General features: G+C 40.5%; 1 protein-coding gene across 4 annotated transcripts in view; it reads left to right on the top strand.

Moving 5' to 3' along the window:
- Window positions 1-24,223, top strand: part of aldh1a1 (aldehyde dehydrogenase 1 family member A1) — a 106,294-nt gene that overhangs the window by 58,747 nt on the left and 23,324 nt on the right. For all 4 annotated transcript variants that reach the window (XM_033017550.1, XM_033017553.1, XM_033017549.1 and 1 more), the window contains exons 6-13: window positions 1,672-1,733; window positions 7,454-7,582; window positions 11,430-11,543; window positions 12,552-12,654; window positions 18,785-18,969; window positions 19,443-19,607; window positions 23,169-23,326; window positions 23,442-23,516. In XM_033017550.1, coding sequence (XP_032873441.1) covers window positions 1,672-1,733; window positions 7,454-7,582; window positions 11,430-11,543; window positions 12,552-12,654; window positions 18,785-18,969; window positions 19,443-19,607; window positions 23,169-23,326; window positions 23,442-23,516 — 991 coding nt within the window. The remainder of the gene's footprint in view (window positions 1-1,671; window positions 1,734-7,453; window positions 7,583-11,429; window positions 11,544-12,551; window positions 12,655-18,784; window positions 18,970-19,442; window positions 19,608-23,168; window positions 23,327-23,441; window positions 23,517-24,223) is intronic.

Raw genomic sequence — 24,223 nt, 5'->3', positions numbered from 1 at the left:
GTACCTAGTGACATTATTCAACTTATCAGTCTTCATGGAATTTTTTATATATCTGCTATTTTAAACCTCCAGATTGCACACACTTCTTAGTTTATGTCCTCATTGCTGCATGATGCTCAAAAGTAAAGTGATGGATTAAATTCTGGCAATGATATGGTGCTACAGCCTATGAAAATCTTATTGTAACTACAGTCAAAGGTTGAGAAAAAGTTTTAATAGCTCCACAGGAAACTTGATGAGTATCTGGATAAAGTTAAAACTTTCGTCATTTCATGGCTATGGTGGACCATGTTTGTACTAATCCAAAGTGTTTCTCAGAGTGTAACAGCATCATTAAGGAAGGCTGCTGGCACAGCAAATTCCTGAATTAAATGTTCTCTTCTATTTTCTGATCTCTTGATATGTTTTAAAATGATCTGCTTATAGTAAATTATGTCAAACGGAAGCATACCTAATTTAAACATCAGTTATCACATCCATGTCTTTCAATGTTTCAAATAACTTGGTCACTGACATGAAACCATTTCCAGTACCTATTACAGTCACAAATAAATCATCTCAGACAGATCAGCAGAGTCAATCTTTGAATGTGGCTTTTTTAACATTAACTTAAGCTTTATTGTTTATTTTTAAGGGCAAATTGCCAACCAGAGGTTTCAATTTAATAGTAAGATCATTTGAGCTAAAAAATACATGCAAATATCATGAATTAAAATTGCAGTAAAGATTTGCAGTAATCCTTTCTACCATGCAGGATTCACGTGTTCTTCTGTGCTTTGAGGTATATACAATATTTCATAGACTAAAGATAAATTGGCCGTGTTCTTCCATATTGTGAAAAGTTCACAAAGTTGCTAAAGATCTATCATAAAACAGAACATTCTACTTTCGTCAAAGCAAAGAAAAACTGCATATGCTGGAAATTTGAAATATAAATGGAAATTATTGAAAATACCCAGGCAGCTTCCAGGCCGAATGAAACCGTATCAGCTCTTCAGGTCATGAATTCTGCTGGGGCTTTGGAACAGGATCATTAACTGTTTCTCTCTCCACAGATGCTGTCTGTCCTGCTGAATGTTTCCATTACTTTCTGTTTTTTCTTAATCACATATTCAGTTCCGTGTTGCTGAAAGCAATTACTCAGATGTTGAGATTTACATTACACTATGCAGTTTAAAAGGAATTTAGAACTTAAATTCCAAAAGGAATGATTTCTTTTCAGAATGATCTAAATTCTAAACAACGTTGAAATTAATAATAATAATAATAATAATAATAATATATTTTATTGTCATTGCACATAAGTGCAACGAGATTTGGTATGCAGCTTCCATCCGACATCATAACTTAAGTAACTACTAAAATTTAGATTTAGATACCCCGAGAACATGGTTTGTAAAGGCATTAAACGTGTGTGTGGAGTATTGTGATTGGGTTAATAATATTATTAACATGGTAAGTGGATGCATTTTATTGTGCATGTAATTTTACAATATGATACTTGTCACAACCAATAATTTCCAAACCATATTACAAATGCAAAGATCAGTCAGTTACACATAAATATGTTTTCATGTACATTATTTAAATAAAATATACAGGGACCGTGCAAATATTTGCTCATGTTATCTCATGAATTTGTCATTGAGTTAAATTAATCTTTTCTATTAGATGGTGATTATCTCACATTTACAAGGCATGAACCAATTGGCGTGTGTGGACAAATTATACCTGTGAGTAATAACTGTAATCTTTACTTTGTAATGATTTCCGTAAGGAGCTTGACGTTCGGTTGTTATGTGCGAAGTAACAAAATAATCATCAGTATGTAAACATGAGGACTAGTTAGTGGTCCTTTTTGGAAAATTGTTCTTTCATATTTGGGAGTCACCTACAGGTTTGTTTCAAATCAAACAGAAATGCCCCTTCAATGTCAAGATTCCAAACCCTTGACACCTCTTGGAAAAATCTTGTATCACTCTATCTTAACAAAACCCTGAAACCTTATCTGTTTAATCTAGCCATTCACCACTTGTCTCTTCTTTGGTTTCATGTGTGATTATGTACGAGTAAAGCAACGGAATATTTTCTACATTGCCAGAGCTACATACATATCAATTGTTATTGTTGAAGTTGAAGCCCTTTTTTCCTCCTGTTTATAGATTTATCATGCCCACTTGATAACCCCAATGATATACTTGCATCTACACGATCAGTTTTTTTTTAATGTGCTTGTCAACATGTAAATTAGATAGTACTTTGGCTTTGGGATTGGTTTACTTGATTGAGCGCTTATCTGATGTTATAGCACAAATACTTTGTGTTTTAATTGTCATTTGTAATAGCCCCAAATACACTGAATGTGGATAGTTTAATTACATATGTTCATAAGCAAAATGTTCTAGTACTTTTCATCTTTGGTTGTTTAGTTCATATTCACAGTAATCCAGTGTTACAGATTACAGGCGTACAACCATTTTCCTTTTCATCAAATTACCCATCTGTGCTCAGAATACAGCATTTTTCTATGACAGACTCCTGAACTTCACTTACAACTTCGAGTTCAACCATGTTGAAAATGAACTCCAGGGCATCTTGTTAAATTATTAAATTGAGAAAGATGTGAATAATGGAGTTAGAAAATAATCCTTTTAGGTTGCCTTGTGTTGTAGCATATTAATCACATCCATTTTTATTAGGTTTTTTCCAATTAATTATTCCCAAGAAATCACCCAACAATGCTTTAAACTATAGGTGTCATATTTATCAAGCACAATGATCATTTATTGCTTTATAAAGTTCAGCCAAATGACCAGCCATTTAATTAGATTTTATTATTAATAGTTGGGCAGGCAACCAAATTAAAAGACGCGAGTTTGACTGAGGACTAAATATAAATAATGAATGCTTGCTACTTCAAAGATTTCAAAGAATTGTAGGTGCTTGTACATAATCAATTTCTGGTGAATATACTGGTTAATTTACATTGGTTGCACGGGGGGTTAATTTTAAGTCATTACTAACTTACTGATATATATCACTGCCAAGAGCAAGGTTGACTGGAAGCTCATTGGCATTTTAACAATGTTATATTTGCAGTTTTAATCACATTAGGATAAGAATTTTATTGTCTTCTGAGCGTCAATGTTGACATTAATTTTGTGGGTTTCCTTTGAACACATACTGAGCAATATCTTCTCTTGCAATCTACTCGTTGATGCCACATTCACAACGGGAAGCTGGTATTGTAGGGAGTATGGGCCAGAGGATGTTGTTATAGCCTTTAATATGTCCTACCATCCTTATTCCAAAGCTAGACCATGCAGGAATTTAGAAACAGAAACAGAAGAATAAAAAAGGAATGGGCAATTCGGCCCTTTGAGACTGCTCTGACATTCAATATAGTAATGGCTGAACCTCTTTTTCACACGATACTGCCACACCCTATATAACCTGATTGATTTCTTTGTTATCCCGATAACATGTTAATCCTGCTGGGACTGCAGCTATTTACAATATACATTAATGATTTAGATGAAGGGATTAAAAGTAACATTAACACATCTGCAGATGACCCAAAGTTGGCTGGCAGTATGAAGTGTGAGGAGGATGCTATGAGGATGCAGGGTGACTTGGACAGGTTGGGTGAGTGGGCAGATGCATGGCAGATGCAGTTTAATGTGGATAAATGTGAGATTATCCACTTTGGTGACAAAAACAGGAAGGCAGATTATTATCTAAATGGTGCCAAATTGGGAAAAGGGGTCTTTGTTCATCAGTCATTGAAAGTAAACATGCAGGTACAGCAGGCAGTGAAGAAAGCGAATAGCATGTTGGCCTTCATAACAAGAGGAGTTGAGTGTAGGAGCAAAGAGGTCCTTCTGCAGTTGTACAGGGCCCTCGTGAGACCACATCTGGAGTATTGTGTGCAGTTTTGGTATCCAAATTTCAGAAAGGACATTCTTGCTATTGAGGGAGTGCAGCGTAGGTTCACAAAGTTAATTCCCGGGATGGTGGGACTGTCATATGTTGATAGGATGGAGCAGCTGGGCTTGTATACTGGAATTTAGAAGGATGAGAGGTGTTCTTATTGAAACATATAAGATTATGAAGGGATTGGACACACTTGAGGTAGGAAACATTTTCCCGATGTTGGGGGAGTCCAGAACCAGGGGCCACAGTTTAAGAATTAAGGGTAGGCCATTTAGAACGGAGATGAGGAAAAACTTTTTCACCCAGAGAGTTGTGAATCTGTGGAATTCTCTGCCTCAGAAGGCAGTGGAGGCCAATTCTCTGCCTGCATTCAAAAGAGAGTTAGATAGAGCTCTTAAAGATTGCGGAGTCAGGAGATATGGCGAGATGGCAGGAATGGGTACTGATTGTGGGTGATCAGCCATGATCATATTGAATGGCGGTGCTGGCGCGTAGGGCCGAATGGCATCCTCCTGCACCAATTATTTATTGTCCATTGGAGGAGAAACATTTAGTATTCAGGGTGGTGAATCTATGGAATTCATATGTCACAGAAGGCTGTAGAGGCCAAGTCAATGGATATTTTTAAGGCAGAGATAGACAGATTCTTGATTAGTACGGGTGTCAGGAGTTATGGGGAGAAGGCAGGAGAATGGGGCTAGGAGAGAGAGATAGATCAGCCATGATTGAATGGTGGAGTTGACTTGATGGGCCGAATGGCTGAATTCTGCTCCTTTCACATCTCAATAAGAACCTCAAGGTCCTACATCGAGAGCAGACAGAAGCCCAGCATAAGTGGTGGAATGAGTACACCATCTGTCGCCACCTGCTCGAACAGTGGAGGTGTAATACGGGTCTACACTGGCCTCCTTATGCACCTCAGAACCCAGAAATCTAGGGTAAAAGCTACTCATCCTCTATCCCAAAGGACTGCATGAGAAGAAGATCACAACCATTTTGCAGTACCCCACTAGTCACTGCCTGTCACATCGAAAATTACCCATTTATTCCCATGCTCTGTTTTCCGTGTCAACAATATTAAGAAGCATAGATGGGGTGGACAAATAGAATCTTTTTCCTAGGTTGAAAATGTGAAGGCCTAGAGGGCGTACTTTTAATTGAGAAGAGCAAAGTTTAAAAGAGATGTGCAGGTGGAAGATTTTTACATAGAAAGTAATGGGTACCTGAAATGGGCTGCCAGGGGTGGTGGTGGAGGTAAATATGAGAATGGCGTTTAAGAAGCTTTAATAAAGGCACGTGGAAATGCAGGAAATTGAGGAATATGGATCACGTGCAGACAGAGGAAATTAATTTAATTACATCATTTTCGGCTTGGACAATGTGGACTGATGGGCCAATATGGACAGATGGGTTCCTGTGTGGTGCTGTTCTTTGTCCTATGTTCCCTTCCCCTCCTTTTTTAAAGGACATTGTAACTTTTGCCATAATCCAATCTGCGGTCGAATTTATAATGTAAAACTAATGCATCAAATCTTTTCTGACCACCACTTTCAGTACTGCAGATTATCAGGCCCTTGAGGATTATTTGCTTTTAGTCCCGTGAATTTCTCCAGCAGTACATTGTCACAAATACCAGTTTCCTTTCATTCCCTCTTTGAGACTCTTTCCTTAGCATTTCTGAACATTTACTAGTACAGGTATCATTGAAAGTGAACTTAACCAAAGTTTTTAGAAAATGGCTTTATCTTTTATTTTTTCCCTTTATCAATAAGCGAGTTCGGTATTCCGACTGCGCATGCCCAGGTCAAAGGTCACCATGCATAAACAGCCCTGGAAAGCAGTGGAGTAGTGGACCTTCATTTCTTCTGTTTTGATACCTCTAGGTAAGAAAATACTGCTTTCAAACTATGAAATAGTTGTATTTATTGTTCCTTTGTTAAAAGCTAAGATTATTTTGTCGTTTTTATTGCTTTATGCATTGGTGAGCGAGCGAGATGGTGCTCGTCCGTTGTCAGTGTTAGGCATGGGTCAGTTGAGTTGCTGCTTGGCCATCCCCATCTCCTCCCGGGTGTCCCGTCCCTGTCCGAGGATGGCCGGAGGTGTCGGGCCGGGCTTGCAGTCGGCGCGGAGTGGAGGCTGAGTTGCTGCAGCGCTTTGTGTGAGTGGCTGGTGCTCAGTTTAGGCCGGTGCCGGGGGGGGGGGGGGGGGGGGGGGGGTTGGCCACTGGCGGTCCCCCGGCCCGTCGGGGAGCGGGGTTGAGCTGGAGTTGGTGCTTCTTCTCCACGCTGGCTGTGGGCCTGGGGCCGCAGGTGCTGTCAGTCCGGGGCTGTCGGTTGGCCCTTCAGGAGTTGAGCTGGGGTTGGCTGAAGAAGTCCATTGCCTTTCACTATTCTGTTAATTTCAAGGCAATGGAATTCTTCAGCCCACCCCAGCTCAACTCCTGCCGGGCCAACCGACAACCCCGGACTGACCACCCCAGGTCCAGGCCTACACAGCCAGCGAAGAGAAGAAGCGCCAACTCCAGCCCAACCCCGCTTCCCAACACACAAAGAACTGCAGGAACACAGCCTCCTCCTCACGCCGGTTGCAAGCCCGGCCCGACACCTCCGGCCGCCCACGGACAGGGACAGGGACGGCCCAGCAGCAACTCAACAGACCCAGCACTCAGACCCGGGCCCGACACCGACCACAGACAAGCACGATCTCGCTCACTCACCAAAGCATAAAGCAATTAAAATGACAAAATAACCTTAGCTTTAACAAAGGAACAATAAATACTACAATTTCATAGTTTGAAAGCAGTATTTTCTTACCTTGAAGAATCAAAGCTAGAAAAAACGGAAATGAAGGTCCACTACTTCACAGCTCGACTGCTTTCCAGCAATGTTTATGCATAGTGACTTTTGACCTGGGCATGCACGGTCGGAATACCGCACTCGCTTATTCTCCCGCTTCTGAGTGCAAAAGATTTACACATCTGCTCTAATCATTTTCTTTTTACACAATTCCAGTAGAGTACTGAACTATGTTCATTTGCAACTTCTGTGGAGGAGATAAGCAAAGGAAATGTGCTAAATCATAGTCATAGAGTGATACAGTGTGGAAACAGGCCTGCGGCCCAACTTGCCCACACTGGCCAACATGTCCCAGCTATACTAGTCCCACCTGCCCAAGTTGTTCCATATCCCTCCAAAACTGTCCTATTCATGTACCTGTCTCACTTTTTCTTAAATGTTGGGATAGTTTCTGCCTCAACTATGGCAGCTTGTTCCATACACCCACTACCCTTTGTGTGAAAATGTTACCCTTCAGATGCCTGTTAAATATTTTCCCCTTCACCTTAAACCTTTCACCAACAAATTTATTTGTTGATATTTGACTCTCTCAATATCAAAAATGTTTTACCCCATTATAATATATTATTCAAGCCTACAATTAAATAATTTTGTTCATAGTATTAGCATTCAACCTTGAATTAAAATTAATATTATTAATACAGTACATTTTTTTGTCACTTTAGTGGAACTTCCCACTTCTGATGTTTACTTGGAAGCTTGCTCCTGCCCTTTGCTGTGGCAACACAGTAGTTATCAAACCAGCTGAACAAACTCCACTGACTGCACTCTACATGGGATCATTAATTAAAGAGGTACTTGGTTAAAATTTACTGATCTTCTGTAGAGATTCAATCATAACATTGCAAGGAGTGTGGAGTGGTAATGGGACAAGCTGTATATTAATAACGGTTCTATGAATATTGACACCAGCCAAAGGAAAAAGGTACTGATCTTGGGTGAAAATATACAGGGGCAACTAGCAAATAGAAATGAAGCTCTTCCTGCAGATTTTGACAAATGTCAGCTAGGTTTTAGAACTCTTGAATGTACCAAAAAGATGAAGTTTTACGATATCAATCAGTAAGCTATTTGCCAAGATCAAAACAAGAAGCTGTAGTGGCGCCTGCTAGCGCACACAGATATCGAACCCAGCGTTCGGAAGCCGCGGTCACGTGACTCGGGAAGGGCTGTTGTTTTCGCGCGGTTTTTCCCTTGCGCGGGTTAGTTCAGCGCTGACCCCCGATGTGGACAGACGTGTCTGATAAACCTGTATGCTGCAACTTGGGCTTTCGAATAAAGTCTTGTTGAAAGCTTCAGTAGTCGTTTCTCAGACCGCTAAAAAGCTTTATGTTAAAACTGGAGTTGCTGCCAGTCACTGCACACACACATTCTTTAGCCCTTCTGCTGAAATTTCAGGCAGCCAGTTTTGTGACTCAAATTGCCACTGGGTTATAACTGGCACATATAATATTGACAGTTATGGTCAATTTGCCATATTCCTGCCTTATTACTCATATCAGCCCTGTTCAGAATCCAGGTTGATTCTTAATTCAGGCATGATCTTATCTATGCTAGATTTCTAGGTTGATTAATAAGAGGGTCAAAGGTTATGGGGTGAAGGCAGGAGAATGGGATTGAGTGAGAAAGATAGAACAGCTATGATTGAAGGGCAGAGCAGACTCGATGGGTCAAATGGCCTAATTCTGCTCTAATGAACTTATTTTTCAATCTTCTGTAACACTAGCAGTGTCAAGATTTGGATCATAATTCCTCAATTCATTCTTTCCATTATCCTCGCATTATGATTCTTTTAATCCTTTGGTTGCTGTTTTGGGATCAGCTATCACTTTGGTTTCAAATTGGTTTGATTGCAAATGGTTAAATTCAGCAGCGAGATTGTTATTCATAAGTCACAGCAGGTAAATTATTTACCAGAACTGCAGACATCGAACTGGAATTAGTTGATCGTTTTTCTTTCACTTCATACTAAAGGTCTAGGTCAAGTCAAGCTTGAGTTGTTATCCTCAGGCACCCAACCCAGTAATTGTCATTAAATGATGCAAAGCTTACTGGGTTACTGATTTTGGAAATTAACTGTTAATCTGAGGTATATATTTTTGAGAAGCAAAATTTCAAAGCTATTGTGTTGCATTATATCTGTAAAATTAAAATACTTAACATTGTTACCAAAATGTTCTGAGGTTTCTATTAACATGGATAAAAGAAACATTCGATTTCTCATCGTCAACTCTACAAACAGACTTTGACATTGTTCCAATTCGTTAAAATACAGGGTGGTTCGTAATTTTTGCTTGTGAAAATTAAAAATTAACTTTCATGGGAAAAGTGCTTTGATTTTTTTTTAAGACAGGCTCAGACAAATGGCCAGGGCAACAGTGTTCTTTGTTTTTCTGCTCTGTCTAAAAGTAACGTTGAATTTAAAACTCTACAGATCATTAATTGTATTTCAAATAACCCCATGAATCGGCCCTTCTTGTTGAGAAATCTAGGTAAAGGACTGAGGCCTTGAGAGCAAACATAAACTGTTTTTACAAACTATGTAACTCAAGAGGTGCAGTACTCATGAATTACACCAAGCCTGAATTTTAAAAGCCTATTGTGCATTGTTAAAAATATTGCTTTGCATTTTGCAGTTTATAAAAACCACTCTGCATGATCCAAATAATTGTCCAGACTCACTCAACAATATAGGATCAGTCGGAAATCATCATACTGGCATTTTAAAGGATGTAATATTTTTGACAAAATTTATGACATGATCATATTTTAATATTGTAGATTATGTTTCAAATCATGATTTCATGGGAAAATTCAGAGTTTTGTTGCATAAAGCATTCAGCTTCTTTTTCCTGTTGAATTTTACTCTGCATTATGCAAAAAATTGTTGCAATCTGCTTCTTGTAACCAGCACAAGCTGATTGTTTGCTCAATCTTGTTTCAGATTACAATCAAATCACAATGAGCATAGACAGGCCCTTCAAAGTTAAGTTTAAAGCCAGAACATTTCCTTCCCTCCTCAACAAGGCTAAAGAGCATTAGGTTGGCACAAAAACTAATAAGTGGATTCAATGAGGCCCAAGCTTGAAAACATTTTTGGATTTCGTAACTATGACTGATTTCGTAAAAATGAATGCACTCTGCTGACCAATTCCCATTGTGCTTATGTTACTAATATTCAAAACAAACAAACTACACAACTATTGAACTAGATTTTAATGGTTCAATGGTATTATACTGTCAAATGTACCTAAGTACAGCAAAATCCCTTTTTTGCATCCTGTTCAGTAAAAATCGTACTATACTCAGGCACAATCATACTTAAGTACAAGAGTGGAGGAATAGGAGATTATACAGTGCACAAGAGTTGCCATGTTTCCTGTGCCATCTTGTACCCTTCAAGTTCAATGTTTTTATACTGTAGTGTCTTAACTTGGCAATAAAGACACGTTGTCGTGTTGGAGTTACAGGGGTCGGCCTGGCCAGGTGATGGTGTCGATGTCTTCCACCACTGCTCCACCACTCCATACTGCTGCAGGCCGTGTCTGATCCGCACAAGTAGCCCAATGGAGCAGATCATGATTCAGTTGATCCCCAAGCTGCTGCAGGGCCTTCAGCGGCCCACTCCACCAACACAGCGATCTGGACATGTTGACCCATTGACAAGCTGCGCCTTGCCTCACACGGCCGCCAGTCAGCCTCCATGCCCCTTTTACATCTTGATGAGCAGAAGCAAATGTTTAACTTTAAGGGCAGCACAGTGGCACAGTGGTAAAGTTGCTGCCTTACAGCACCAGAGACCCAGGTTTCATCCTCACCATGGTGCTGTTTGTTACTGAGCTTGTATGCTCTCCCTGTGACTGTAGATTTTCTGTGAGTTTAAACTAAATAGTAGCATTTACGCAGTTTAGGGAGGCAAGTGGATATGCAGGGAATTGAATGGATCACATGTAGACAGAGCAGATTAGTCCAATCTGCCATCATGTTCGGCACAGACAATGGGGCTGAAGGGCCCATTCCTGTGCTGTACAGTTCTATGTTCTATTTGCATCTGGCAGATTCTAGAGAATGGTGCAATGAATAATATTGCAATAATAATAATACCACAAATATTTGTCAGATTTCAACAAACTGGAGTGGCACAGAGGCGCAGCGGTAGAGTTGCTGCCTTAAAGTGTAGAGTCCCGGGTTCGATCATCTCTCTGGTTTCCTCCCACATTCCAAGGGTGTACAGGTTTGTAGGTTAATTGGCTTTTGCAAATTGTCCCTAGTCTGTAGGGCGGAACTAGTGTACGGGGAACGTTGGTCTGCATTCATTCGGTGAGCCGAAGAGCCAGTTTCCAAGCTGTATCTCGAACTAAACTAAACAAATCAAGTGTCATTCTGAGTACCATTTACTGGGATTTAAATGAATAATCTCTTATGATGTGTTGAAAACTAAATTGATAAACACTGCTCCATGAATGTAATTTTCCGCAGTTTCATTTTTGTGAATGTATTCTTAATATTCTAGCAATGTTGGTAATCTAAGACAATTGGATAACAATTATTGAGTATATTACTACGCTTTATAAAACAAATTGCGTAAATATCCATACCTAATTCATTGTAAATTCATATGACTATTAATTCACTGTGTAGGCAGGATTTCCTCCTGGGGTGGTGAATATTGTACCAGGATTAGGAAGAACTGCCGGAGCAGTTATAGCCAGCCATTTGGACATAGATAAAGTCGCCTTCACTGGTTCCACTGAGGTACACGGAATTAAGCATTTAAAACTATGCATCATCTCAAAGTGATTTAGATATCTGTTTTACATAATGTTGTTAATTATTGATCTTTCCAAATAAGAACCCATTGAATGCAGAGCATATGTAGAAACTTGTTATGCACAAATTAGCTGCACATTTTATCCATTAAATTGTGATGACTGTTTAAGTATAGCTTCATTGATGGTATAACATGGGGTATTTTGCAATTGTGAATCGATTATATAAATGAAAATCCTCCCTTTTCATTGGAAGGGATGGGCTGTCATTACTAAATAATACATGTTCTCCCAAGGCAAAGTGCATAGCAGTTGACACCTAGAGCAGCATCTGCAATAGATGAGGCAGAGATTCACCTGCACCTCCTCCAACCTCATCTATTGCATCCGCTGCTCTAGGTGTCAACTGCTCTACATCGGTGAGACCAAGCGCAGGCTTGGCGATCGCTTCGCCCAACACCTCCGCACAGTCCGCTTTAACCAACCCTCTGGCTCAGCACTTCAACTCCCCCTCCCATTCCGTATCCCACCTTTCTGTCCTGGGCCACAGTGAGTCCCACCGCAAATTGGAGGAGCAGCACCTCATATTTTGCTTGAGTAGTTTACACCCCAGCGGTATGAACATTGACTTCTCCAATTTCAGGTAGTCCTTGCTTTCTCCTTCCCCTCCCCTTCCCAGCTCTCCCACAGCCCACTGTCCTCGCCTCTTCCTTTCTTCTCCTTCTGCTTCTTCGTGGGCAAAGATAATTAGGAAGATTTTTTTTAAAGGCTATTGTCTAGTTATGGCTAGGAGCTTTGCCAAAAATCTGACCCATACAAAAATAAATTTCAAGGAAAAATATTTTCTAATCGTTGCCACCTTTCCATTTGTGCCTATGAAATATCATTCAGTAAATGTCAATGTTATTAATTGTATATGACTCATTTTAGTGCATTGCATATGCAGTTATTTTATTTGGTCACATTCACGAGTATAATTGTCATTTCTACCCAGATTGGTAAAATAATACAGCAGGCTGCAGGCAAGAGTAATCTAAAGAGAGTAACGCTGGAACTTGGAGCGAAGAATCCAAATATCATATTTGCCGATGCAGACTGTTAGTATTTAAAGTTATTTATTACCTAATATTTCATGCTTATCAGATAACTTTCCTGTTTTTCTTATTGTGTTCATAAATTTAGGGGATATTAGCACTATTGTATTATTCTCCATGCCTTTATTTGTTAATAAGACCTCAATATTGCTTTTGCACATTTTGATTAACGAATAGTGAATTATCTGAGACACGTGTTCAAGTCTGGATGTCGAGTGGCTTGTACAATTACTTGAGTGGATAGTGTTTCCATGACTTTGGTACCTTTGTCTTTCCTGGTGATAAATGTCAGGAGTGGGGGGGGGGAAACGAGCAAAGCACTTACACGTTACCACACCTCTCCTAGATAATACATAGTAGCTACAGTGTGCTATGGAAATCTATATCAGTGGCAAGAACACCAATCATTTGGAATGCTCTGGTCCTTGGTGGTGCTATGTTAGTGCTGTTCAAGGTGAAAGAGAGGATTGTGTAAACTTTGCTTTGTTACAATTGTTCATTACCTAGCATTATGGAATGTGGATGTCAGTCCAGGTTCCATAATGTGCAAATTGTGCAATTTCTTCATGTTCGTACTTGGTGGAATGTGTTTTATTTGTCCTTGTGTTTTCTTGGACTATTTTTTTCAAAGTAAAATCACTGAGATTATAATTTTAATTTGGTTGTTTTAGTTGGGAGATCCAGCGAGGAAACAGGCCCTTCGGCCCACTAAGTCTGCACCGACCAGCGATCCCCACACATTAAGACTTCCATGCACACACTAGGGGCAATTTACACATACACCAAGCCAATTAACCTACATACCTGTACGTCTTTGGAGTGTGGGAGGAAACCGAAGAACCCGGAGAAAACCCACGCGGTCACGGGGAGAACGTACAAGCGCCATACAGACAGCATCCGTAGTCGGGATCGAATCCGGGTCTCCGGTGCTGCAAGCGCTGTAAGGCAGCAACTCTACTGCTGCGCCACTGTGGCCACCCATTAATTAATTTTACAATTAATATTGTTTCAAAATTAACATGCAATGGGATAGAGTTGAATGGTCAGCATGCAGAATATTCAGATTACACATTAACCACCTTTTCCACTCTGAACAATTAGTAGTTGCATGTATAGTCAGACATCATGTATGTATGTTGCATGTATAATATACTGGTAACCAAATACTAAATGCAAATTGGAGGAGCGGTATCTCATATTTTGCTTGGGCCTAGTGATATGAATATTGATTTCTCTAATTTCAAGTAACCCTGGCATTCCCTCTCTCTCGATCCCTCCCCCACCCAAGTCGCACCAGCTTCTCATTTTCACCCAACAAACAGCTTGCAATGGCCTGTTTCCTTTCTCATCGTTACTTTTTTGCATATCTTTCATCATTGTTCTTTATCTCTCTACATGATCGTCTATATCTCTCGTTTCCCTTACCCTAACTAGTCTAAAGAAGGGTCTCCACCTGAAACATCACCCATTCCTTCTCTCCAGTGATGCTGCCTACCCGCTGAGTTCCAGCTTTTTGTGTCTATCTTCGGTTTAATCCAGCATCTGCAGTTCCTTCCTACACTGCTGAGTTTAACCTTTTTACCTGAAAGGGAAAGCCTACAGTGTAGTGGCATTATAATCAAATTGCAGCAACATTTGGCCGTATTACTACTACTACTATTTCTACTATGACATTTGGAGATAATTGTTGCTACATAGACAGACAGGGCTTAGGCAGAAATTACGGGGGAGTTAGTTACAGAATAATTAATTTTATTTTTTCACCATTTATAAACTTCAAGTGATAGACTAATTTGGGGCTCTGACGGACTACAATGCAGAAGTTGTTCATTTCGAAGTCCATTTGTAATTTATTAACAGTGACCAAAATTCAATCGGTGATTCATTAACCAGGAAGCAACTGTTATATATTATTGGCTGAATCTTTTGTTCTCTGTTTTGCTGTCATTTTAGCTGTGAAGTATAATAATCACTGATGATACCAATATTTCACTTGTGTTAAATCTTGTAATTCCAAATCTGCCTTTGAAATAACACCATTAGGGAAGCTTATTGTGATAACCTCAGGCAACATAGTACAGCAATTAAAGTGCAATTAAAATTAACTATTTAAACTACTTTGCTATGAAAGATAACTAATGAAGTAACCATAATTTATCCCATGTTGCAATCATCGAGTAACACAGCACGAAAACAGGTCCTTTGGCCCAAAATACTATGTCAACCAAGATGCCCATCTACACTAGTCCCACTTGCCCACATTTGGCCCTTATCGTCCAAACCTTTCCTATCCATGTACCTGACCAATTGTCTTTTAAATGTTTTTATTGCACCTGCCTCAACCACTTTCTCTGGCAGCTCATTCCATGTACAGACCACCCTCTGGGTTAAAAAGATGCCCCTCCAATCCCTTTCAAATCTTTCCCCTTTCACCTTAAAACTATGCCTTCTAATTTCTTATTCCCATTCCCTGGGAAAAGGATAGTATGAATTCACCTTTATCCATGCCCCTCAGGATTATACACCCTTAGTTTCCTATATTCTAGGGAATAAAGTCCTAGCCCTTCCAACCTGTCCATAACGGCAGCGGCTCGACTACAGTCGTCTGTCTTTTTTAATTTTTGTCTTGTTAAATGTATGTCTTGAGTTAGTTTTTATTCTTTTTTTTAGCTGTGTATATGTGGGGGGTGGTGGGGGGGCTGTGGGGGAAACTTTTTAAATCTCTTCCCTGTGCGGGGACCCGACTATTCCCTGTCGGGTCTCGGATGTCGTTGGGCCTAACATCGTGGAGCCGGCGGCGACCTCCGGCCGGGACTAACCTGAGGGCTCCAGTTGCAGAGCCTGCGGAACTGACATCGCGGAGCTGGCCAACTTCGGAGCGGGAAGAGCTGTGGTGGCGTGCGGCTGCGACCCGACTTTTGGAGTTCGGAGGCACCGGCCGCAGACCCGGTGGACGGGAACATCGGGAGCTCGCAGGTCCCTGGTGGGAGACCGCTTTTCCGAGCTCCGCAACGGCGACTTCTCCCGCTGGAATCGCGGGTTTAAGGACATGGAGCCGGGGCCTAACATCGCCCGGTGTGGCTTAAACGGCCTTAGGACTTACCATCGCCCGCCGGGGGCTTTAACATCGGAGTCCCAGTTCGCCTCGACACTGCAGTTGGACTGCTGGACCACGGGAGAAGGAACAAAGGGAAGAGATAAAGACTTTGCCTTCCATCACAGTGAGGAGATGTTGGAGACTCACTGTGATGGATGTTTATGTAAACTGTGTTAAGTGTGGGTCTTGGATTGTTTTCTAATGTAAAAAAGTGTAGAAATTATATTTCGTTCAAACCTAGGTTTGAATGACAATAAATTGCATTCTATTCTATTCTATTCTATAGATGCAAAATGGAAAAATAGCACCTCAGATTCCAATTTGGCAATCCATGGAATGAACATTGAACATGGAACATAGAACAGTACAGCGCAGAAACATGCCCTTCAGCCCATAATGGCCATGCTGAACATATGCCAATTAAACTTGGCTCCTCTGCCTGCACATGATCTATATCCGTCCATTCCCTCCATATCCATGTATTCCCATCTAAAAGCCTCTTAAATGCCACTGTCGTATCTGTCTCCACCACGACCCCCGAAAGCACATTCCAGCCACACACCACTTCTGTGTAAAAAAACTTGCCCCACACATCTTCTTTGAACTTTGCCCCTCTCAACTTAAACCTTGACATTTCCACCCTGAAAGAAAGATCGTACCCATACTTCTCATAATGTTATATACTTCTATCAGATCTCCACTGAACCTCCAGTTTTCAAGGAAAAACAATCCAAGTTTGTCCGACCTCTCCTTATAGCTTATACCTTCTATTCAGGCAGCATCTAGTATGCCTCTTCTGCACCCTTTCTGAAGCCTCCACCTCCTTTCCTTAATGGGGCGAGCAGAATTGCACACAATAGAATTCCAGAACTGCATACAATACTCCATTTTCAGGTTTCCCGCTCATACAACCTTTCTCTTTCTCTTGCAAACCAACCCAGTATGCACCCATTTCTCCCATCATTTCCCACCACCCCAGTTGCCCAGCTCTTTTCCCCTGCTTCATCGCATCATCCTCTTATCTCCCATCCTCAAGTAGTATATTTCCTTTTTTTTATCACATTTCTCCTCTTCCCTTTTCCATATCCCTCCCTCTGGCATTATATTTCACTATATCACTCCTTGTCTTTCCTTATCTGATACCCTTTTGTCTTCTTTTCATCTTTGGGCTTTGTTACTCACTCCACCATGTGTCAATTCCCCCTAAACTGCATCCACCTATCACTTACTTAGCTTTGCTCCACCCGCACCTCTCTTTTCCACCTTTCTCCCTCCTTCTCCAATAATTCTCAAGAAGGGTCCCGATATTCCCTCCACAGATGCTGCCTGGGCCACCAAGTTCCTCCAGCAGTTTGACTGATGCTCAATATTACAGCATCTGCAGTTTCTTGTATTTCTCCCTATGTCCTGTGCGCTTGAGTCTTGGCAAAATTCTCATACAATAAATCTTATTTGCATTCTGTCCCATAGCAGGGTAACCAAGACTGTACAAAAATACTCCAAGTGCTATCTCACCAACATCTAGGACAACTGTGACATAATGTTCCAATTTTTGTACTCAATGCCCTGACTGATGAAGACCCACATGTCAAACTCCTTCTTCACTATCTTGTCCACCTGTGATGCCACTTTCAGGGAACTATGTACTTGTCCCCAACGTCCTTCTGTTCTACAACTTCCCCAGAGCCCTACTGTTCATTGTGAAAGTCCTAACCTGATTTCAGGTTCTAAAATCCAATACTCTGCACTTAACTGAGTTGAATGCCATTCCTTGCCCCATTCGCCCAGCTGATCAAGGTCCTGCTGTACCTTTTGACAAACTTCTTCACTGTCGATGATACCTCCTGTTTTAGTGGCATCTGCAAACTTACTAACTATGCCGTGCATTCTCATTACAAATTGTTTAAATGGATGAACTCGATGGATATTGTGGAACTCCAGCAGTCGCAAGGCAATAGTCCAAAAAATCAAACTTCCTCCATCATTCTCTACTTCCTACCATCAAGATAATTATGTGTCCAATTAGCTAGCTCTCCAATCGATTCATGCAGTCTAATCTTCCAGACTTCATGACCTTCCATCATGAGGGACTTATGGGACCATCACATAAACATCAACTGATGAACCTCATAAACATCACCTTTGTTAGGTAAGGGGGGAAAGGTTTAATAGGAACCTGAGAGGCAACTTTTTTTACACAAAGGGTGGTAAGTGTATGGAATGCGCTGCCAGAGGATGTAGTTGAGGCAGGTACTATCACAATGTTAAAGAAACATTTAAACAGGTGCATGGATATGACAGGTTTAGAGGGATATGGGCCAAATGCAGGCAGGTGGGACTAGTGTAGCTGGGGCATGTTGGTCGCTGTGGGCAAGTAGGGCTGAAGGACCTGTTTCCATGCTGTATGACTCTGACTCTAACTAGCTCTTGATCTGAGACCTTTGAATTTGTTGTGAAATGTTTAGCTGTCAATACAAAAGCCTGACCATGAACAACACCTCATGTGCAGGACACTATATGGTTAACAATACACAAGTTACTGAGAAAATATTATAAAGTAATCATGGATCTGTTATTCTAACGATGGATTATGGAATTTCTTCCAGAATTTCAATTTTCTGTAGGTAAAAGTTCAAATAGGAATTAAATGTAATTTCATAGAACTTTAATATTTAGCTGGGGTAAAGGACAAATGTAAATGTTTTACTGTATTCCATAAACTATTATCTACGACTAATATATGGTTAGAAAGGTAACTATGACTATTTGCTTTCAAAGGTTATGTAAACATTAGTTTAATGATTTTTTATACTTTAACGAATAATAATTTCACCCGACTAGTCAATAGGACTTTAATGATTATTTGAATTACCACACAAATGATGTCTCTAAGAAAAATCCCTTTTAGATTTTAGTTAGATTTCCTTTGAAGTTTGGTTTTGAACACTGACAAACAAAATTTTACAACATTTCCAAAAATGATGTTGCACATTTTCAAATATGAATGACTTTGCCAACCGGACTTGTATTTTGCAGTGGACTTTGCCATAGAACAAGCTCATCATGGTCTGTTCTTCAATCAGGGACAGTGCTGTTTGGCAGGATCCAGAATATTTGTGGAGGAATCTATCTACAAAGAATTTATCTGCAAGAGCATCACCCGAGCAAAGAAGCATGTTATCGGAAATCCTCTAAATGGAACTGTCACCCATGGTCCACAGGTATTAGAGAAAAAATAAAACACACAGTAAAGTGAGTGGTGGACCAGTTATGCACATTTTATTCTGGTAAGAGCTGGACTGATTACCTGAATCATTTCTGAGGCCGACTCTTATAAAAGAGAAATGAGGCTTGGCAAATTATCCCTTTCATTGACTCAATTTACACTTCATGCTGCCTAGTGGTAGCTCAAAATTAATGTTAAATGTAAAAATGGAATCCGAGCTAAAAAAAAAAAAATTCTCTAAAAACAAAGCAGGTGTATCAGCAATCAGAATTTGAAAATATTGGGTTTTGACCAGCAAAACAATTGTTATTCATTTAATTGTAATCCAGCATTCATGTCCTTTTTACTATACTAAGTGATTTTGTATGGAACAATTTCTCTACAAAAACTGTCTGAGATAGAAGGCACTCAACATTGAACTGGTTTGCATGATGTATTCATTCATTTTCTCTGATAACGCTTTGACAGATTGATAAAAAACAGTATGATAAAATTCTCGGTTTAATTGAGAGTGGGAAGAAGGAAGGAGCCAAGCTGGAATGTGGAGGATTGCCCTGGGGAGATAAAGGCTTCTTCATTCAGCCTACAGTTTTCTCAGAAGTTACAGATGAAATGCGCATTGCCAAGGAAGAGGTAATGCAGCTATTCACGTCAACTTATTAAACAGATACACATTTCAGATTTGCGTTCCTAAACAATTCATTATTTAAGAAAAGCATTTTGGCATAATGTTTAGTGGAGTAGTATTCTCATTCTGCTTTCTTTAGTACCTGGTGTACAAGGTGAATAAGAATGTTGACCTTGAATTATGTTTGATTCCAGTCTACTTTCAATCAGTGAGGTTCCCCAGTCTTGCTGATTAAAAGGCAGAGTTTCTAGATGGTGGAGGGCTTCATGTTAATGGATGATCAGCTGGCAAGCTGCTATCTAACATAGGAGAAACACAGCTCCTGGTACCAGCCACACAATATCACTTAAAGCAGCCATGAACTCTACAGCTCAGATAATTTTTTTCCCCATCATGTGGGGAAAAAAAAATCAGAAAAACTTTTAAAAGATGGGAGTATTAAGGGAAGCATTTTTTTTTTAAAGCAAAGATCTACAGTTTATCCAATTGCATTATGTTTTATTATGACCATAATAACCTTGATCTAATGTTTGCTTATGATTCCAAGGGCATTGCAAGGTTCCATGTGTATCCAAGTCAGCCAAGCATTCACAAGAACAGCGAAAGTTGGCAACTGTTTTAACTTGAGAACTTTATGTTGCCTCACATGATATCCACAGAAATCCAGGCAAAAGAAAAAAGGGCTGAGTGTCAACACATGATAGGAAACATTGTTTACCAGCTTATGAAGTGTCATAGAACATAGAGCATTTGAAAGTATAGCACAGGAACAGGCCCTTCAATAAAGGGGACTATAGAACCATGAGGGAGGAGCTGGCCAAAGTTGACTGGAAAGATACCCTAGCAGGGATGACAGTGGAACAACAATGGCAGGTATTTCTGGGAATAATACAGAAGGTGCAGGATCAGTTCATTCCAAAGAGGAAGAAAGATTCTAAGGAGAGTAAAGGGCGATCGTGGCTGACAAAGGAAGTCAGGGACAGTATAAAAATAAAAGAGAAGAAGTATAACAAAGCAAAGATGGGTGGGAAGCCAGAGGATTCGGAAACTTTTAAAGAGCAACAGAAGATAACTAAAAAGGCAATACAGGGTGAAAAAGATGAGGTACGAAGGTAAGCTAGCCAAGAATATAAAGGAGGATGGTAAAAGCTTCCTTAGGTATGTGAAGAGGAAAAAAATAGTTAAGACCAAAGTTAGACCCTTGAAGACAGAAACAGGTGAATTTATTATGGGGAACAAGGAAATGGCAGACGAGTTGAACAGGTACTTTGTGTAAAGACGAGTCAAAGCGCACTATGTCTTCACTACTGTTTTATTACTGATCACACTACTCATACCCATTACTGCCCTAGCTGTCCGTGGTCTGTCACCGGAGCTAGAGAGTGATCTAGAGGTGGGGAGGTTACAATTATACTGGTGATATGGGGAGTGGTTAGTAGTGGTGAGGTCACTATTTTAAAGGAACATGCACTAGTCTACACTTTGGATCCGTCTTCACTAAGGAGGACACAAACAATACATCCCCAGGGCCTGATGATCTGCATCCCAGGGTACTTAAGGAAGTGGCTCTGGAAATCGTGGACGCATTGGTGATCATTTTCCAATGTTCTTTAGATTCAGGATCAGTTCCTGTGGATTGGAAGGTAGCTAATGTTATCCCACATTTTAAGAAAGGCGAGAGAGAGAAAACAGGGAATTATAGACCTGTTAGCCTGACATTGGTGGTGGGGAAGATGCTGGAGTCAATTATAAAAGATGAAATAGCGGCACATTTGGATAGCAGTAACAGGATCGGTCCGAGTCAGCATGGATTTACGAAGGGGAAATCATGCTCGACTATTCTTGATGTAGTGTACCTGGACTTTCAGAAAGCCTTTGATAAGGTCCCACATAGGAGATTTGTGGGCAAAATGAGAGCATATAGTATTGGGGGAGGGTACTGACATGGATAGAAAATTGGTTGGCAGACAGGAATCAAAAGAGTAGGGATTAACGGGTCCCTTTCAGACTGGCAGACAGTGACTAGTAGGGTACCAACCGCAAGGCTCGGTGCTGGGACCGCAGTTATTTACAATATACAATACATTAATGATTTAGATGAAGGGATTAAAAGTAATATTAGCAAATTTGCAGATGACACAAAGCTGGGTGGCAATGTGAACTGTGAGGAGGATGCTATGAGGATGCAGGGTGACTTGGACAGGTTGGGTGAGCGGGCAGATGCATGGCAGATGCTGTTTAATGTAGATAAATGTGAGGTTATCCACTTTGGTGGCAAAAACAGGAAGGCAGATTATTATCTGAATCGTGTCAAGTTGGGAAAAGGGGAAGTACAATGAGATCTGGGAGTCCTTGTTCATCACTCACTGAAAGTAAGCATGCAGGTACAGCAGGCGGTGAAGAAAGCAAATGGCATGTTCGCCTTCGTAACAAGAGGAGTTGAGTATAGGAGCAAAGAGGTCCTTCTGTAGTTGTACAGGGCCCTAGTGAGACCACACCTGGAGTATTGTGTGCAGTTTTGGTCTCCAAATCAGAGGAAGGACATTCTTGCTATTGAGGGAGTGCAGTGTAGGTTCACAAGGTTAATTCCGGGGATGGCGGGACTCTCATATGTTGATAGAATGGAGCCACTGGGCTTGTATACACTGGAATTTAGAAGGATAAGAGGGTATCTTATTGAAACATAAGATTATTAAGGGATTGGACACGCTAGATGCAGGAAACATGTTCCCAATGTTGGGGGAGTCCAGAACCAGGGGCCACAGTTTAAGAATAACGGGTAGGCCATTTAGAACGGAGACAAGGAAAAACGTTTTCACCCAGAGAATTGTGAATCTGTGTAATTCTCTGCCTAAGAAGGCAGTGGTGGTCAATTCTCTGGATGCTTTCGAGAGAGAGTGAGATAGAGTTAATAAAGATAGCAGAGTCAAGGGATATGGGGAGAAGGCAGGAATGGGGTACTGATTGTGGATGATCAGCCATGATCACAGTGAATGGTGGTGCTGGCTCGAAGGGCCGAGAGGCCTATTCCTGCACGCATTGTCAATTGTCTATTGTCTATAATGTCTGTGCAGAACATGATGCCAAGATAAAACTAATCTCTGCCTGCACACATTCCATATCCCTCCATTCCCTGCATATCCATCTTCCTACACAACTGCCTCTTAAATGCCACTCTCATATCTGCCTCCACCACCACCTTAGGCAGAGCTTTCCAGGCACCCACCACTCTCGGTGTAAAAAACATTAAAGCTATGCCCTCTAATCTTTGACCTTTCCATCCTATTTCTGACTGTTTACTCTATCTATGCCTCTCAGAATTTTATATACTTCTATCAGGTCTCCCCTCAACCTCCAGCTTTCCGGAGAAAACAATCCAAGTTTGTCCAATCTCATCTTGTAGCTAATATACCTAATTTTTCCATGCCCACGGTAGCTTCTATTGATTGGATGTATTAAGATTACTAACTATATTATTGACATTTCTGCTAATATTGAAGGAATGCTAAAATAATCATGCATATATATTCTTTCCTTAACAACTTATTAACAACTTTATAATACAGATCTTTGGACCAGTGCAGCAGATAATCAAGTTTAAAACAGTTGACGAAGTTATTCAAAGAGCCAACAACACTCATTATGGTTTAGTTGCTGCAGTTTTCACCAAAGACATCAATAAAGCATTTACCGTGGCTTCAGCTCTTCAAGCTGGGACTGTGTGGTAAGCAACTCTTTTGAAGTAATTACAGAATATGTTAACAATGTTTGGAGTTATGTACGAATTGTATATGTTATTGCATTGAATTCTACTGGTGAGCATGTTAATCTTTCTACAGGGTTAATTGTTACAATGCCATGCATGTCCAAAGTCCTTTCGGAGGGTTTAAAATGTCTGGAAATGGCAGAGAAATGTAAGTATTTAAACAGTACTTTCATTGAAATTTAACTGTTGATGCTTTCATTTCAATTTTTCACCGTGCAATGTATATGCAATATTATAAGAAAGAAAAAAGCATTAGTTATGCAGTAGTGTTAAGAGGGATGTGAATTAGGCATATGTAAAAAAAAAGGAATGACACCCTGCAAAGAGAATTTAAGGGGCTAAAAAGAAAGTTGAAAACCAGGAGCTCAAGGGTTATAATCCCACATGAACTTTGGAGTCCAAGTCCACTACTCTCTGTAAGTGGCAACACATGTAGATAGAGTGGTAAAGAAGCCATATGGTCTGCTCAATTTCAATAGACAATAGGTGCAGGAGTAGGCCATTCGGCCCTTCGAGCCAGCACCGCCATTCAATGTGATCATGGCTGATCATCCACAATCAGTACCCCGTTTCTGCCTTCTCTCCATATCCTTCAACTCCGCTCTTCCTAAGAGCTCTATCTAACCCTCTCTTGAAAGCATCCAGGGAACCAACCTCCACTGCCCTCTGAGGCAGCGAATTCCACACACTCACAACTCTTTGTGTAAAAAAGTTTTTCCTCATCTCCATTCTAAATGGCTTGCCACTTATTCTTAAACTATGGCCCCTGGTTCTGGACTCCCCCAACATTGGGAACATGTTTCCTGCCTCTAGCGTGTCCAAACCCTTAATAATCTTATATGATTCAATAAGATC

Source organism: Amblyraja radiata, chromosome 3 (genome assembly GCF_010909765.2).
Source record: "Amblyraja radiata isolate CabotCenter1 chromosome 3, sAmbRad1.1.pri, whole genome shotgun sequence".
Lineage (NCBI taxonomy): Eukaryota > Metazoa > Chordata > Chondrichthyes > Rajiformes > Rajidae > Amblyraja > Amblyraja radiata.
This window is presented reverse-complemented; position numbering and strand designations above follow the sequence as displayed.